We start from the raw sequence: 17,208 nt of genomic DNA, 5'->3' as shown, positions 1-17,208 counted from the left end.
ATGTACCAATTTTAAAACATTTGGACTAAAAGGAATCAAAAGATAATTTTGGAAGAGAAATGAAAATTCCCAAGTTAACGAAATTTCAGTTCTTGATTTCCCATTCATTAAATAAGGGTTTTATTTCTGAGATGTACACATGGTTGCAAGATTCTATGGATAAAATAAATTTAGATAAATCTAGGATTAAATGGGAAAATGACTTATTTTCCAATATTAATCAGGCTGATTGGGAGATTATGTGTTTTGATGGAGTGACTAAATTGATTAATGTAAGATATAGTTACGGTTAATTACAACTTTTTGCATCAGTTGTATCTGACTCCTGAGAAATAGAAAAAATATGGATTTATGTGGAGTATGTGCTGGAACATTTTTACACTCAGTTTGGCTTTATGATAAGGTTCAAATATTTTGGCAAAAAATTAGGGAATTTCTTCAAAAATTGTTTAAGATTAAATTTTTATTAGATACAAAAAAAATGTTGTTGGGTTGTACTGCCTATTTAGTGATTTGGGGTTGGACAAGTTTCAGACAGCTTTTCTTCCATCTAGCATTGTATATAGCATGTAAATGTGTCACGACTTCATGGAAAGATGAGGCTCAGGTAAATTTAACTTATTGGCTTAATGAGTTGAGGTATTTATATGGAGAAAATAACAAATAATTTGCATGATAATTATGACTTTTAATTAAGATGTGGTCGCCATATTTGAAATGTATGAGTTTAGTAATATCTTAAATTGTTGTATGTGTTTCTTTTATGATATTTTTGTATGCTTCCCTTGTAGGGTTTGCTGAGGGTGGGTGGAGGGGGGGTGGGTTAGTTGTACTTTTTCATTTTTATATTTATGGACTTTGTATAATTTTTTTTAAATGAAAATTTTAGTTTTTTTAAAAAAATGGCTCTGCAAAAGATAGTGGATCAACCCAGGACACTACAGGCAAAACCCTCCCCACCATCTAGAGCATCTACAGGGAACGCAGCTGTCAGAGAGTAGCAGCGATCATCAAGGATCCACACCACCCAGCACATGTTCTGTTCTCAGGAAAGAGGTCTTGATGCCACAAGACTTGCACCACCAGGTTCAGGAAAAGCTGTTACCCCTCCACCATCAGACTCCTCAACAACAAACTCAATCAAGGACTCATTTAAAGACTCTTTTGCACTTTTTTCTCTCTGTATTGCAGTTTGTTTACAGTTCTTTATTTGTTGACATGTATACATTGAGTACAGTTTGTTTGTACTACAATTTAATGGTAATTCTCCCTTGCCTGGAGGAAAAAGAATCTCATGATGTATGTACACTAACCATAAAACTTTAATCCTGGATCTTATCTGTTTTAGCTCTTGCCCAGTTTTGCTGATGTGCACATCGAAAGTTCATAGGGCAAACACTCTCCAAAATCCCACTTTGATGACAGTGAACTGTAGATGAGATCCACGGATGTACTTGGGTTCAAAACAGCATTCACCATCGAGCCAACCCACCCACCATTAATCTAAGGCGAGCGATCAACAAGGGTATGGCAGTGGATGGTTGGAAAAGTGTGCAGGAAGCCAGCCATTGAAGTAATGCCAATAAAGGATCACCAACCTTGCTCACAGCTTTCCACGGATCCATGCTGGGCTAACAATCCATCCAACACCTGTTAAAACATAAAGACATGCACATGGTTAGAAACATTGGTACAAGGCAGCAGAATGCAGTCAGAATTAACAGAATTTCCATCGCACTAGGTCGTTCAGCCTTCAGACACATGCTACACCAAACCCAAATTTATTCTGCAACTCAGCTCTTACCCTGAGGTGCAGGGAGCACTAAAATAAAGTGTCAAAAATCCACAGTGCATGTGTGATGTGCACACATAGGCATCTGCATCAACGTACATGTTGTGTGCATGAAACGATTTGCTGGAGGAATCCAGTGGGTTAACAGCATCATTGGGAGAGGAAAAATTGATGAAGGGGTCTAGCCTGAAACAGTGACAATTCATTTTCTCCCACTGATGCTGCCTGACCCGTGGAGTTCTTCCTGAAAATTGTATTAGGCTCCAGATTCCAGCATCTGCAGCCTCTTGTGTATCTCCACTCACAACACATATGTAAGGGAGTTGTGTGTTGTGATATATGTCCGCCTACAGACAAAGCGCATGTGTATGTGTGTGTGTGTGTGTGTGTGTGTGTGTGTGTGTGTGTGTGTGTTTGAGGTTGACTGTGCTTTTGAGCACCCCTTATAAAGCAGGTCACTGTAGAATCATCAAGAATTATCAATGAACCATTCAAAAGCACACACGCACAACTTGAGGGGAGAGACAGGTGATGTCTCGTTGAGCAGTCCAGGTAGAATCTGCATCTTACAGCTGGCTTCAGATCCCTGAGCGAGTGGGCCAGGCCGGCCTGTCTCTCAGGCACTGCTTGACTGCCATGAGCAAAACAAAGCCTTTCCCTATGTGTGACGACAAAACAAATCTATTTAATTTAGTGGTAGTGCTACATAAATGGCAGTTGTGTGAAAGTTCAGTGGGCATTTTAATGAGGTTGAAGAAGAGAAGAGGGGAGGCTGTGAAAGGAGTTTATCAACTCTATAAACTTGAGGAACACATCATATTCCTCCCAGACAGCCTGGAGCCTACACCAGGAACAATCATTTTTCCAATGTGAGGTGGCCCCCACCCTATCTGGTCCTATCCTTTCTTCACCTAATCACTTATTCTCCCACCTCTCTCCTCGCCAGCCCCCACCCTCTTCCCAGTGCTCTCTCCCTCCACCTTCTGTACTATAACTTCTGGGCCCTCCACCAATTTTTATTCCCCCTTTATGGACGTATCAGTCCCCTTCTCTTCAGTCTGAATAAAGGGCCCAGACCCTAAAATGTTGACCTACCCACGGATGCTGTCTGACCTGCTGAGTTCCTTCACCAGTTCTTCAGCTGCTCAGGATTCTGCATCTGCAACATGTGTCTAATCTGGGAGGACTGAGGAAAAGCTAGGCCCACGATCAGTGGCATCACTAGGGTTGGTGTTACCCAGTGCAGTAAATCATGGTGTGACCTGCCCCATCCCTGTCCCCTCTACAGTGGACCTCCTCCCACACCAGACCATAATGTTTTTTGTACTAATGTTACTCGTAAATCGTAATTCCCATATATTAGTAGTGAGTGTTAGGTCTGCTTTGTTCATGAATGAGTGAGACAAACACCAGGCTGAGTCGAAATCAGGGTTCTTTGTTCTTTATTACCGGATTGTAACACTTGCGACTAACCATGTTAGTCGGAGAATGCATTCTGCCGTTATCAGCAAAATGGTGATTTTTTATACCCTTGGATATGTGCTTAGAACATCATCATATCATTACTTGTCCAATGACTAAAACTGTTGCTATCCTTTCCCTGCTAGCTTCCTGCCTCTCAATCCATCAATGTCTCTCTTATCTTGTAAGTACAAGGATGCATTCACATCTTGTTACAGCCCTGCACATTCCCATCTCATGATGTTTTACCTTACATGAGATAAAAACTAGCAAAATTAAAATTACATCTTTCAATTACAATGCCATGCACACAGCCTAAATGTATTTACATTTATGTAGTTTCATGTGGTTAAAGGAAAATTCAATAAGAAAACAATAAAATTGAAAATAAAAAGTTTTTTAAGAATCGCATCAAAATTATGATAATTTTAATGTTGCTTAAATTATATATTTCTTAGATTGTATGAATACTAACAAGAAAATTGCTTTGTAAAGTATTCTGTATGGAATTATGACGTTATTAGTAACAGAGCAGAAGCCTTTTTTGATTTTTATCCTTCTTTTCCTTTAATTACTACTTCATTCTTCCAAAAAGTTATGTATATTGGTTCAAAAGTACTAATCCCTATGATATTGTAGCTAAAACATCAGATAATTTGACAAAAGCAGTGATTATAAAATCACCACCAGCAAGAAAAAACAACAGCGTGTGCTTGTAGCACATGTAGTCGAAACCAGGTGATTGAAGCGTCATTGTAATCAGGTAATAACGACAGCTCTGACCAGTTATAAGATACAAAAAGTGAATTAGCAATAAGTTTTAACCTTGAGGTCTGTGATACATGTATGCTGTTGTTATAACTAACTACAGGGATATTTTTATTAAAAAAAATACATTTCTGCCAAATCTCTGCACAAAAATTTTATAGACAGTAATTTTCATGTCACCCCCTCCAATGGTGTCATTCAGGGTGGTCCACACCTCACTAATGACACCAGTGGCCAGGATGGGATAGCAGGCACCTTATGCAGCTCTCCCCTTGTACCCATTCAACATAACATTCGTTTGAGCAGAGGCAGAGCAGGTTGGGTCTATTTCTCCAGGACCAAAAGACCTGAGGGGTGACCACATGCAAAAATTATAAGGGCCATAGATAGTGGAGACAACTGTAATTCTTCCTGGGGAAATGGGGTCTAAAACTGGTTTAAAGTGAGAAGAAAAAGCTTTAAAGGGTCTGTAATGGTGATAGGTCTGTGGAGGGAGCTGCCAGATAAGCAATGTAGGTGTGGACAATTAATGTTTTAAATGCATTTGGACAAGCATACACTGGAGAATAACTCAGCACAGAAACAGACCCATCTAGTGAGTGCTGAACTATTTTTCCATCTGAACCTATGGACCATAGCCCTTCATATCTCTTCCATCCATGTACCCATCTAATCTTTCTCTTTAACTGTAAGGGGGTGCCAGGCAATCCCAATGGTGATAGTTATTCTGCCTTACAGAATCAAATGTTCCAGAATAAAGTTTGTAACTTTTTAAATGTATTATTACAAGACAATAAAAGGAACCTTGATCTTTTCTTAACTATCAAAATATCACCAGCATCCATTGGCAGCTCTCACCACCTTCTCACTGAAGATAAGTGGATGGGAAAAGTTTTGAGGAGTGTGGGGCAATCCAGGTACATTGGGATGACCTTAGCTTGGCCTCTTGGTTGGTTTGGAAGAGTGGGACTGAAGAACCCATTTCTTTGCTGTACAACTCTACCACTCAATGAATATCACTCACTAGGTATAGCTTTTAGCCCATTTGTGGTCACAGTGTGACTGATTATGTTGTATTGTATGTTTTAAAGGAGATAAACTGGGGCAGGTTTTTTAAGTGTAGGTCGCATACAAACACTTCACAATGGATCTCATTTAAAATGCTTGAGCTCTGCTTAAGACAGACAGGCCCAGCTTCAAGTACTTTGCAAAAACTTTGAAGAATGCCTATAAAGATTTCACTAATGTATTGTTGTTTTGGAAAGCAACAGAGGATTAGGTCCAGAGCAACAGTCTGTCTGAGGGCAGTTGGCTGTGAGAGAGAGAGAGAGGGTGGGGGGGGGGGGGGAGAGGGGGAGAAAATTAATTTCTACAGGCCAGCAGCTGGGACTGGAATATGACAAGCTGGCAAGCTTGTGGAAAAACCCCATTTTGAAGACAGGTTATGAGTTCTTAGTTCAGCCTGGTCAAAGCCTTTGTGGTCCATACAAGAGGAGAGACTCGTTGTATGATGTTTCAGTTGAAATAAGAGAAACAAAAAGGAACTCTATGGTGACCTGAAAGAAAGAGGGTGTCATCTGGACAACCCTGATGGGGCAAATTTCTTTGGCAACTCAATGACGTAGCTGATTAGAAAGAATCAGTCTGTGTCCAGTGAACAATAAATCTCTCTCTGAAATCCTACAAGAACCTTCCTGAGTAGTAACCATTTACTTTCCAAGCACCAAAACCTGGTGAAATTCATAAATGATAAATTCTGTGCACACTATAAGAATTGCCTGAAATCAGGGTACTTGGAGGAATGAGAAGTGAGATTGGACTGTGAATAAAAGAACTTTTCTAAACTTACTCACACATAACATACATATGTGCTTAGAATTAGAAGCGGTTAAGTTATGTTAAGTAAGTTAATAGTAATAAGTTAAAGTTTGATCCTGTTTTCAAATATAATTAAAAACAACTTTTGTTTAAGTTAACTATTTGTCTTGGTGAATTTCTGTTGCTGCTGGGTTTTGGGGTCTTCTAGGCTCATAACAACAGCAAAACAGTAGATAAAGCAGCAAGCCCACTCCAGAGAACACCAATGATATGATTAACATCAGGTGCTTACAGTGCAGCAAAGGTAGTGGACACAGCCCAGGACATCAAGAATACCCATCCACCTATTGAGAACATCAGCAGTCAACACTGCATTTGGAGGGCAGCAGCAATCATCAAGGATCCACACCACCCCAGCACATGCTCCGTTCTCGCTGGTACTATCTGGAGAGAGGTATAGGGTCACAATACTCACACCACCAGGTTTAGAAATAGCTGCTACCCCTCCAACATCAGATTCCTCAACAACAAATTCAGTCATGGACTTATATACGGACATGTGGCGGCCCGGAATTGCAGAGATTGGGCCGGCACATCGTGCAGCAGCAGACATGTCAGAGACTGCTAAAGCAACTCCTAGGACAATGAACCGGCAAGGGTAGAATTTGGGGCAGCGTCAGACCATTGGCCCTAAAATGGGATTGATCAAGCTGCCCAGCTAACTCAGCAGAAACAGGCTGGGGAAGAAGGACATTCATATACATGGTCCTTCCTGCCTGCTATTGTTATTCATGTGGCTGACTCAATCAATCAGCAAAAATGGTGGGAACTTGGAACAATATAAAAGCAGCCTTTCCAGTCGTAATAAAGTCGGCTGCAGACACTTACTTTTCCACTTTATTGATTTTTATTTATCCTTCTCTCTGTATTGCACAGTAGTTTGTTTACATTTCTTTATTTGTTTACATGTATACACTGAGTCTGGTTTTTTTGCACCACCAATATGTGGTAATTCTGCCTCACTTGCAGAAAACAGAATCTCAGTACTGTTGTCATCTCTGTGCCCTGACAATAAACCTGAATCTGAATTCTGATTCAGTTTCCTCGTCTGGTGGTAAAGAAGCAAGTCCTTTCTCTTTGGGAATATAAATATTATCGTATGAGCAGTGTTCAACAGCTCTTGGCCTGCAATCATTGAAATTTAGGAAAATGGGTGGGGGAGAAATCTCATTGAAACATTTTGATTGCTTGTGTTTGCCATTATAATGGTGATTCTTTCTAAAACTTTGTGAAATCCGCATTATTCATTGGCATCGCTTCACTTTTATTTGCATTGATCTTGTACCCCGATACTTCTCCATATTCCTTCAATTTCCTATGTAATTCTTTTATTGATAATTCTGGTTCTGTTAAGTATACTATGATGTCATCTGCAAATAGATTGATTTTATATTCCTTCTCTTTTACTTTTATTCCTCTTATTTTATTTTCTGTTCTTATCAGTTCTGCCAAGGGTTCTATAGCTAATGCGAACAGTGAGGGAGATAGTGGACATCCCTGCCTAGTTGACCTGCTTAATTTAAATTGGTTTGATATACATCCATTTACTGTCACCTTCGCCAATGGTACCTTATGTAATGCTTTAATCCAATTAATATATTTCTCTGATAGGTTGAACCTCTGTAGTACTTTGAATAAATAATTCCATTCTATTCTGTCAAAGGCTTTCTCTGCACCTAAGGCAACTGCCATTGTTGGCGTCTTGTTTCCCTGTACTGCATGGATTAAGTTAATGAACTTATAGATATGGTCTGTTGTTTGTCTTTTCTTAAAAAATCCAGTTTGATCTAGTTTTACTATTTTTGGTACATAGTCGGCCAATCTGTTTGTTAATAGTTTAGCTATTATCTTATAATCTGAGTTGAGTAGAGATATTGGTCTTTATGAATCTGGTGTTAGTGGATCTTTCCCCGTCTTTGGTATTACTGTAATTATTGCTGTCTTGCATGAATCTGGCATGTTTTGTGTTTCTTCAATCTGGTTCATTACTTCCAGGAGAGGAGGAATTAATAAGTCTTTAAATGTTTTATAGAATTCTATTGGGAGTCCATCCTCTCCTTTATTGTTCGATAGTTTTAATGTATCTTGTATTTCCTCTATTTCAAATGATTTTATTAATTTGTTTTGCTCCTCTTCTTGCAATTTCGGTAGTTCAATTTTAGCTAAAAACTCATCATTTTTGTCTTCTTTCCCTTTGTTCTCAGTCCGATATAATTGCTCATAGAATTCCTTGAAATTTTCATTGATCTCATTTGGGTTATATGTAATTTGTTTGTCCTTCTTACTTGATGCCAATACTGTTCTTTTAGTTTGTTCTCTTTTAAGCTGCCAAGCTAGTATTTTGTGCGTTTTTTTTCTCCTAGCTCATAATACTTCTGCTTTATCTTCATTATGTTCTTCTCTACCTTGTACTTTGTAATGTTTTGTATTTTATTTTTTTGTCCACCAATTCTCTTATTTTTATTGTATCTTCCTTTATTGCTAATTCTTTTTCTGTATTTGTTATTTTCCTTTCCAACTGTTCTATTTCCCGATTTTAGTCCTTCTTCATCTTAGTTATATAACTTATTATCTGCCCTCTGATAAATGCTTTCATTGCACCCCATAGTATAAATTTATCTTTCACTGATTCCATATTTATTTCAAATTAAATTTTAATTTGGCGCTCAATGAATTCTCTAAAGTAGCATGGAGTTTAATCTCCAGCTATATGTTCTCGGTGGGATGTCCTCCAGTTCTATTGCTAATAAAGGGGGTGAGTGATCAGATAACAATCTAGCTTTATATTCCATTTTTATAACTCTCCCTTGGATGAGGGCTGACAACAGGAACAGGTCTATCCTTGAGTATGCTTTATGACTACCCGAATAATATGAATATTCCTTCTCCTTTGGGTGTTGTCTCCTCCATATATCCAAAAGTTGCATTTCCTGCATCGATTTAACCATTAATTTGGTTACTTTATTCATTCTGCTAATCTTTTTTCCCGTTTAAGATGTATCTTTTCTTGAATAGAGTTTACAGTTACAGAAATAAGTAGAAATTCTGACTGGCTTGCATGAAAAATAATTTCAGGTTTTATGTAATGTATGTAATAAATCTGAACTTTCAATGTTGCATTTGGGCAATTGCAGTTAGGAGAATAAATGCCTGTTTTTTCTCATCCTGAAAAATGAACAACCAAAAAGAAACAAAACCCCCTGAACCAAGCTAACTTCCGGTATCTCAATAAAGGGCTTAAAACAGTCCCATCATACTCTGCTCTCCCAATATCCAACAGATTTCAGCCAATGACTACAATTCTTATGAGTGTATGACAGGTCAATAGAGGGGGATCTTTATTGTGTGTTTAACCTGCTCTGTGAGTCTGTGACAGGACAGTTCAAAGGGAGATTTGCCCTGTGTTTATCTCACACTGTCCCTGCCCTGGGTCAAAGGAGCATTATTCTGTGTTTAACCCACGGTGTCCCCATTTCAGGACAGGAAATAGTAGGGGACCACCAAGCAGCAGTGTGGATTGGGAACAGAACTGGGGGTGCAAAAAGGGGCTTTTTTAAAGAAAATGACAAGTGGGAGAAAAAGAATGATCCATCACTTTGTTGCTTACCTCCCATTGCATATGAGGCGGAATATTCCGGATCTGGATCTTGCGACTTCTGTTGAAGAAAAGGAAAATGGTCAGCGATTAGGGTTGGTTCTTCTGAAAATCAACATGTTGAGATGTTTTGCTTGTTCCCCTTTTCTCATCCAGTGTAAAACTGGTATCTCTCCACAAGGGGTATACTCACTAAGTCAGTTAGCTCTGAAGGCAATAGGTGGTGCAGCATCTGAAAATTGACTAGAAACAGTGAATCTCTCTCTCTCTCTCTCTCTCCACTGATGAACAGGCCATTTAGCCCAATTTTATTGATCATTAGACATTCAGTGGTGTCACTAGGGTTGGTGTCACCCAGTGCGGTAACTCATGGTGTCACACACCCCACCCCCCATAGACCTCCTCCGGTAATAGATCATACAGAATCCTTAGTAATGTTTTTTGTATTAATGTTACTCATAAATTGTAATTCCTGTATATCGATGAATGTAACAGCAATTTTCTTCTTTCTTTCTTTCGGCTTGGCTTCGCGGACGAAGATTTATGGAGGGGGTAAAAGTCCACGTCTGCTGCAGGCTCGTTTGTGGCTGACAAGTCCGATGCGGGACAGCCAAACATGGTTGCAGCGGTTGCAGGGGAAAATTGGTTGGTTGGGGTTGGGTGTTGGGTTTTTCCTCCTTTGCCTTTTGTCAGTGAGGTGGGCTCTGCAGTCTTCTTCAAAGGAGGTTGCTGCCCGCCGAACTGTGAGGCGTCAAGATGAATGGTTTGAGGCGATATCAGCCCACTGGCAGTGGTCAATGTGGCAGGCACCAAGAGATTTATTTAGGCAGTCCTTGTACCTCTTCTTTGGTGCACCTCTGTCACGGTGGCCAGTGGAGAGCTTGCCATATAACATGATCTTGGGAAGGCGATGGTCCTCCATTCTGGAGACGTGATCCACCCAGCACAGTTGGGTCTTCAGCAGCATGGATTCGATGCTTGCGGATTCTACCAGCTCGAGTACTTCAATGTTGGTGATGAAGTCATTCCAATGAATGTTGAGGATGGAGTGGAGACAGTGCTGGTGGAAGCGTTCTAGGAGCCGTAGTGATGCCGGAAGAGGACCCATGATTCGGAGCCGAACAGCAGCGTGGGTATGAAAACGGCTCTGTACACGCTGATCTTTGTGTGTTTCTTCAGGTGGTTGTTTTTCCAGACTCTTTTGTGTAGTCTTCCAAAGGCGCTATTTGCCTTGGCGAGTCTGTTGATTATCTCGTTGTTGATCCTTGCATCAAATGAAATGGTGCAGCCGAGGTAGGTAAACTGGTTGACTGTTTTGAGTTCTGTGTGCCCAATGGAGATGTGGGTGGACTGGTAGTCATGGTGGGGAGCTGGCTGATGGAGGTCCTCAGTTTTCTTCAGGCTGACTTCCAGGCCAAGCATTTTAGCAGTTTCTGCAAAACAGGACGTCATGCGCTGGAGAGCTGGCTCTGAATGGGCAACTAAAGCAGCATCGTCTGCAAAGAGTAGATCACCGACAAGTTGCTCTGGTGTCTTGGTGTGAGTTTGCAGGCGCCTCAGATTGAAGAGACTGCCATCTGTGCGGTACCGGATGTATTCATTGTTGAGATCTTTCATGGCTTGTTTCAGCATCATGCTGAAGAAGATAGTAAAGAAGATTGGTGCGAGGACACAGCCTTGCTTCACGCCATTGTCAACGGAGAAGAGTTCAGAGAGCTCATTGCTGTATCTGACCCGACCTTGTTGGTTTTCGTGCAGTTGGATAACCATGTTGTGGAACTTGGGTGGGGGGGGCATCCGAGGCACTCTAGTATTTGCCAAAGCCCTTTCCTGCTCACGGTGTCAAAGGCTTTGGTGAGGTCAACAAAGGTGATGTAGAGTCCTTTGTTTTGTTCTCTGCACTTTTCTTGGAGCTGTCTGAGGGCAAATACCATGTCAGTATTTCCTCTGCGCGAAAGCCACACTATGATTCTGGGAGGACATTTTCGGTGACACTATGTATTAGTCTATTAAGGAGAATCCTAGTGAAGATTTCTCCTGCAATGGAGAGCAGCGAGATTCCCCTGTAGTTTGAGCAGTTTGATTTCTCGCCTTTGTTATTGTACAGGGTGATGATGATGGCATCACGAAGGTCCTGAGGCAGCTTTCCTTGTTCCCAGCAGAGCATGAAAAACTCATGCAGTTTGGAATCCAGAGCTTTGCCGCCAGCCTTCCAGACCTCGGGGGGGATTCCATCCATACCTGCTGCTTTGCCACTTTTCAGTTGTTCGATTGCCTTATATGTCTCTTCCCGGGTAAGGACCTCATCCAGCTCTAGACTCAAGGGTTGTTGAGGGAGCTGGAATAGGGCGGATTCTTGGACTGAGCGGTTGGCACTGAAAAGAGATTGGAAGTGTTCTGACCATTGATTGAGGATGGAGATCTTGTCGCTGAGGAGGACTTCGCCGTCTGAACTGCACAGAGGACTTTGGACTTGGGGTGAGGGGACGTACACAGCCTTTAGTGTCTCATAAAAACCCCTGAAGTCGCCAATGTCCGCGCTGAGCTGGGTTCGTTTGGCGAGGCTAGTCCCCACTCATTTCAGATTTCCCTGAGTTTGTGCTGAAGATGGCTGCTTGCGAGACGGAAGGCTCATTTTTTCTCTGGATGAAAGGCTTTGCAAGGTGAGCCTGGTGGGCAGATCGCTTCTTTGCCAGCAGCTCCTGGATTTTCTGGTTGTTTTCGTCAAACCAGTTTTTCCTGGAGGAGAAACCCAGTACCTCTTCAGTGGATTGCAGTATGGCCGTTTTCAGCTGATCCCAGAGGGTTTCAGGGACGAGTCCGTGAGGCGAATTGCATCCTTGAGCTTTGCTTGGAGGTTTGCCTGGAAGTTTCCTCTCACTTCGTCTGACTGCAAGTTTCCAACATTGAACCTCTTTCTGGGGGTCTACTCTTCCTGAACTTTGGCTTGAAGTGAAGGTTGAACGGCAATAGTAGTGAGATAAACAAGGAGCAAAATTCAAATTACACCTTTACATTGCCATATCATACTCATGACCTAAATGTATTTACAAATACCAATTACCACAATATTATAGCTAAAACACCATAAAATCTGACAAAAGCAGCGACCATAAAAACACTAGCAGCAACGAAAACAACAGCACGTGCTGACAAAACCATGTGATTTGAAGCATCATTGTAATTGAGTAATTGCAGTAAATTTTCAATGAGATTTAGCCTTATAGGTCTATGCAAGATGCAAGATGGGCTTATGAAAAATGTTTTTGTTGTTATAACTAACCTCAGAGATTTTTTAAAAAAATAATACATTTCTGCTGAAACACTGCACAAAATTTTAATACAGACCTTCTAGTGATATCACCTGGGGCAGTCTACACCCCTCTCCAGCAATGCCGGTGGCATCACCAAGGACTTCATCCTGCGTCTGAACAGTTCAAGTGTTCTGTTGGACACTTTCTAAGCACTGGCACAGCTGCCAGAATCTGGAGCAACGATCAATCTCCTGGAGGAACAGTTGGTCCAGCGGCATCCATGGGAGGAAAGAAGTTGTCAAGATCCTGCCTCGGTGCCAAGGACCCAATATAACAACACTTCCTTTCACCCCACACACACTGCCCGGCTCGCTGAGAGTCCCCAACAGGTTGCTTGTTACTTCCCAAATGCTGCCTGATCAGTGGAAGATTTCTGGCATTTTTTGCTTCCCTGTGTCACCACTAAATCGCTCCATGTCCTGTTTACTGGACATAATTCCACCTCTCTGATCACCTCCAGGACAAGCTCTCCTTTACAAGGCCATTTTGAGTCATTCTTTGGCACCTCTGAAGGTCACAGGTCAATAAACCAATTATGAAACCATTCACAATGTTCTTTACATTGTGCCGTTGGTGTTCAATCTCACTGTGAGCTTATTATCATATGCATACAATATACAAATTCTTACTTGCTGCAGCCAAACAGGTAGCATATTATGCATGTAATAGTCAAATTTTAGAGACCAATTTTTTGGGTCAAATTTGAGGTGGTGAACTTTTGAATGCAGTCAAAGGTGTCGGGAGTTCAGAAGGCCGGGACCAGGTGGTAAGTCCACATTCGATGTGTCAGTAGCTCGGATAGCTGATGGCCAAGCAGGGATGTGTGGCCTGGGTGTTGGGATCTCTGGTGGGTGAGCAGTCAAGGCAAGGATCCACAGTTGGGGTGTCAGCAGCTCGGATGTGCAGGTGTCTGAGGCCAAAAATAGGGCCCCGACTTTTAGACAGTATATAAGGAATTACACGAGGATATATGGTATGTAAGGTAAACCAACCAATCTACTCTCCATCATCAGTGAAGTGTGGGAGGTGCCATTGACAGGGCTATCAAATGGTACTGACACACCAATAACATATTCACTTTTGCCTTGTTATGTTTCTTCAAGGCCAAATCTCAACATGGGCCAGTCCCTAACATTGACTGACTGAGTTGCATTCCTATGATGAGGTGAAGTGATTGCCCTTGAGATCTGAGCAACATTTGACCAAGCCTGGCATCATGAAGCCCTGGTAAAATAGAAGTCAATCATGGTCAAACGGAAGACACTCCTATTGAGGGTCAGTCACCTGGCTCCAGGATATTTGTGCCTCACACATGGTAGGCAAAAACAATATCCAACAAGATCAATTCAGTTGCACCACCCCCCCACAAAAAACCATCTCTGAATCCCCACCATCAATATACTGGGGTAATTGCCCAGTAAATGAACTAGGTAACCACATACACAATGTGCTTACAATAGCAGATCAGAGGCCAGGGATCTTGCAGTGAGTAACTCACCTGTCATCTCCCCAAAGCAAGTCCACCCATCCACCATCAGGTCAGGAGTGTGTAGGAACATTCCCCACTTGCCTGGGTGAATGCAGCTCAAAAAACACTCAGGAAACTCAACCCCAGAGAGGAAACAGCAGCCTTTTTGATAGATGCCCCTTCTATACCACTCACTCACTCCACCATTCAGGCACAGCAGCAATTAGTAAAGTTGTGCCGATATACTGCAGCAACTCCCTAAGACTGCTTAGACAAAACCTTCCAAACCCATCGCTTCTCCCAGCTAGAAGGTGAAGTGCAGCAAAAGCATGGTGACCCCCACCCCCTGCATTGCCCTCCAGATTACACAACATCCTGACTTGGAAATTTATCCACCCTTCTTCACCATTGCTGGGTCCAAATCCTGGAGCTCACTCCCTTTCATCACTGTGGCTGCACCCACATCACAAGAAGGTGGCCCCACTATCAACCTTCAAGGGCAATTAGGGATGGAATATTAAAGGAAATCACCAACAAAACTCTCCACACCATCAAGAACATCTGCAGGGATCATCAAGTATCCATATCACCCAGAACGCACTCTGTTCTCGTCTGTACCATCAGGAAAGAGGATTCGGTTCCACAAGACTTGCACCACCAGGTTCAGGAACAGGGGCCACACCTCCACCATCAGTTTCCTCAATGACAAACTAATTCAGGGACTAATTGAAGGACTCTTATTTGTGCACTTTACTTTTCCCCTCTCTAAAATTGCACATTTTGTTTGCATTTCCTTATGTGTTTACATATGCTGATTGAGTACAGTTTTTTTTGGCACAACCAATAAGTGGCAATTCTGCCTCACCAGCAGGAAAAGGAATCTCAGGGTTGTATGGGAAGTCATGCATATACTCTGACAAGAAATCTGAAATGTTGGCTCAGCCTGTGAACTTCACACCCCTTGAATTAATATAAATATGGTGTGTCGCAGCAGAGGTTGCTCCAGGGAGCGTCCTCTCCTGCTACATCAACAACCTTCCTTCTTGTGGTGAATCTCTGCTAAGCTGCCTGTCTCCACTCTGGCAAACCTTTCTGTACTAACATTGGCTATGCATTATCTCTACCGTTAAAGGCACTTCCTTTGGGTATAACTGTGTATGCACCCATTGTCTTTCATTATTGTGCCATGTTTCTGGTAATAAAAACCATAATTATTGTTTGACCACATTGTCTTTTTCTACTTCATCAACTGACACTACACTTATGTCACAGAGAAGACTTCAGGTAGTTGGGCTGGTAAGTAACATGTAACATTGACATCACAAGCGCAATGAGCAATGCCCATAGACAGTGAGAGACTGCCATTCAATCCAATTATCGCCAACAAGTTCCCTTACTGTCGACACTCAGAGGGAGGGGATCACCATTGACTGGAAACTCAGTTAAAGAAATACTGTAGCTTCAAGAGCAGGCCAGGGACTGGATATATGATGCCACAGTCTTTTCACCATTTCCAAGGCAAATCCAGGTGTGTGAAAGAACACTTTCCACTTACTTGGAGGAATGTAGCTCTAATAGTTCTCAAGACACTGGTACCATTCAGGAAAAAGCAACTCAGCTTCACCACTCTAAACACTTCCTTCACCTTCAGTGAAGTGTAGAGTGTTTCATCTCTACACCAGGATTGGGTAATCTTCAGCCCACGATTCAAATTTATCCAGCTCGCAACCCAATGCAAAAGTACTGTGTGCACCTGGCCCGCTGATACAAGTAGTGCAAAACAATCACATTCAGGTTGATTCAATTTTATGCTGAGTAAAATTTGCATTGCTTCGCATCAGAGTCACATTGTGTCAGAATCAAATTCACATCCCATCAAATTCACAGATTCTCAAGACAAAGGAACAGAAGCAGGCCACTAGGCCCATCGAGTCTGTTCCGTAAATCTACGCTACGATTCCAATTTTTGGCTTTTGCCCCATAACCCTTGATACCCTCACTAATGAGATACTTGTCTATTTCTTTTTTAAATACTCAGTGATCTGACTTTCACTGCTGTATGCCTCAGTGAGTTCCACAGATCCACGACCCTTTGACTAAAGTTCTTCCTAATCTGTCCCTTTTCTCTTCCTAATCTCTGTTTTATAATTTTCAGACTGTGACACTTTTGTCCTTGATTCACCACTCTCATCCACCCTATCTAAACCTTTCAAAATAAGAAATGCCTCTAAGAGATTCCCTCTCATTCTCCTATACTCAAATGAATATAACCCAAGAGCTGCCAAGCTCCTCCTCTGCACCTTCTCCCACAACATCACATCCTTTCTAAGGGGCCCAAAACTGCATACAGTTAGTCCAAATAGGGTCTCACCAGTGCCCCATAGAGCCTCATCAACACCTCTTTACTTTTATACACTATTCCTCTTGAAATGAATGCCAACATTTGCTTTCTTCACTACCAATTTCACCTGGTCATTAATTTGTAGGTTTCCCTGTATGAGGACACCCAAGTCCCTTTGCACATCCTTCACCCTATCCAAATAGTATTCTGTCTGTTTATTTCCACTGCCAAAATTCACGTTGCATCAAGTCAGAGTCTTGGCAGTACATACATGTGTAAGCAACTGTTCTCAAAAATGAAGTACACCAAGAACCACTTAACTACAGGTGGTCCCTAACTTAAGACTGTAATTGGGACTGATGAATTGGTCATAACTCGGAATGATCGTAAGTTGGGTTTACCCACCACACATGATTAAATAAGACCATAAAGAAACTTTAAAAAGATTTTTAACTTATCAATCTTTAACAAAGAATGTAAACATATGTACAAGACCTTCATTAAAGATACTCCCTAAACCCTATGTGACCTTCTAGTATATAATAATGTAATTGGACTCAGACCTCAGGCTGTGACAGGGAACAGGGACAT

The 17,208-nt window shown here is 41.6% G+C and overlaps 1 protein-coding gene across 4 annotated transcripts in view; it reads right to left on the bottom strand.

The window, feature by feature from the left end:
• LOC138750156 (insulin-like growth factor 2 mRNA-binding protein 1) overlaps positions 1-17,208 on the bottom strand; it is a 129,280-nt gene that overhangs the window by 56,521 nt on the left and 55,551 nt on the right. For all 4 annotated transcript variants that reach the window (XM_069912299.1, XM_069912302.1, XM_069912301.1 and 1 more), the window contains exons 2-3: positions 9,507-9,555; positions 1,599-1,650 (exon numbers count right to left, since the gene is read on the bottom strand). In XM_069912299.1, coding sequence (XP_069768400.1) covers positions 1,599-1,650; positions 9,507-9,518 — 64 coding nt within the window. In that variant the 5' untranslated portion in view covers positions 9,519-9,555. The remainder of the gene's footprint in view (positions 1-1,598; positions 1,651-9,506; positions 9,556-17,208) is intronic.

This window comes from Narcine bancroftii (assembly GCF_036971445.1).
Source record: "Narcine bancroftii isolate sNarBan1 chromosome 12 unlocalized genomic scaffold, sNarBan1.hap1 SUPER_12_unloc_2, whole genome shotgun sequence".
In the NCBI taxonomy this organism is placed as follows: domain Eukaryota; kingdom Metazoa; phylum Chordata; class Chondrichthyes; order Torpediniformes; family Narcinidae; genus Narcine; species Narcine bancroftii.
Note: the sequence above shows the minus strand (reverse complement) of the source record. Positions and strands in the feature narration are given on the sequence as shown.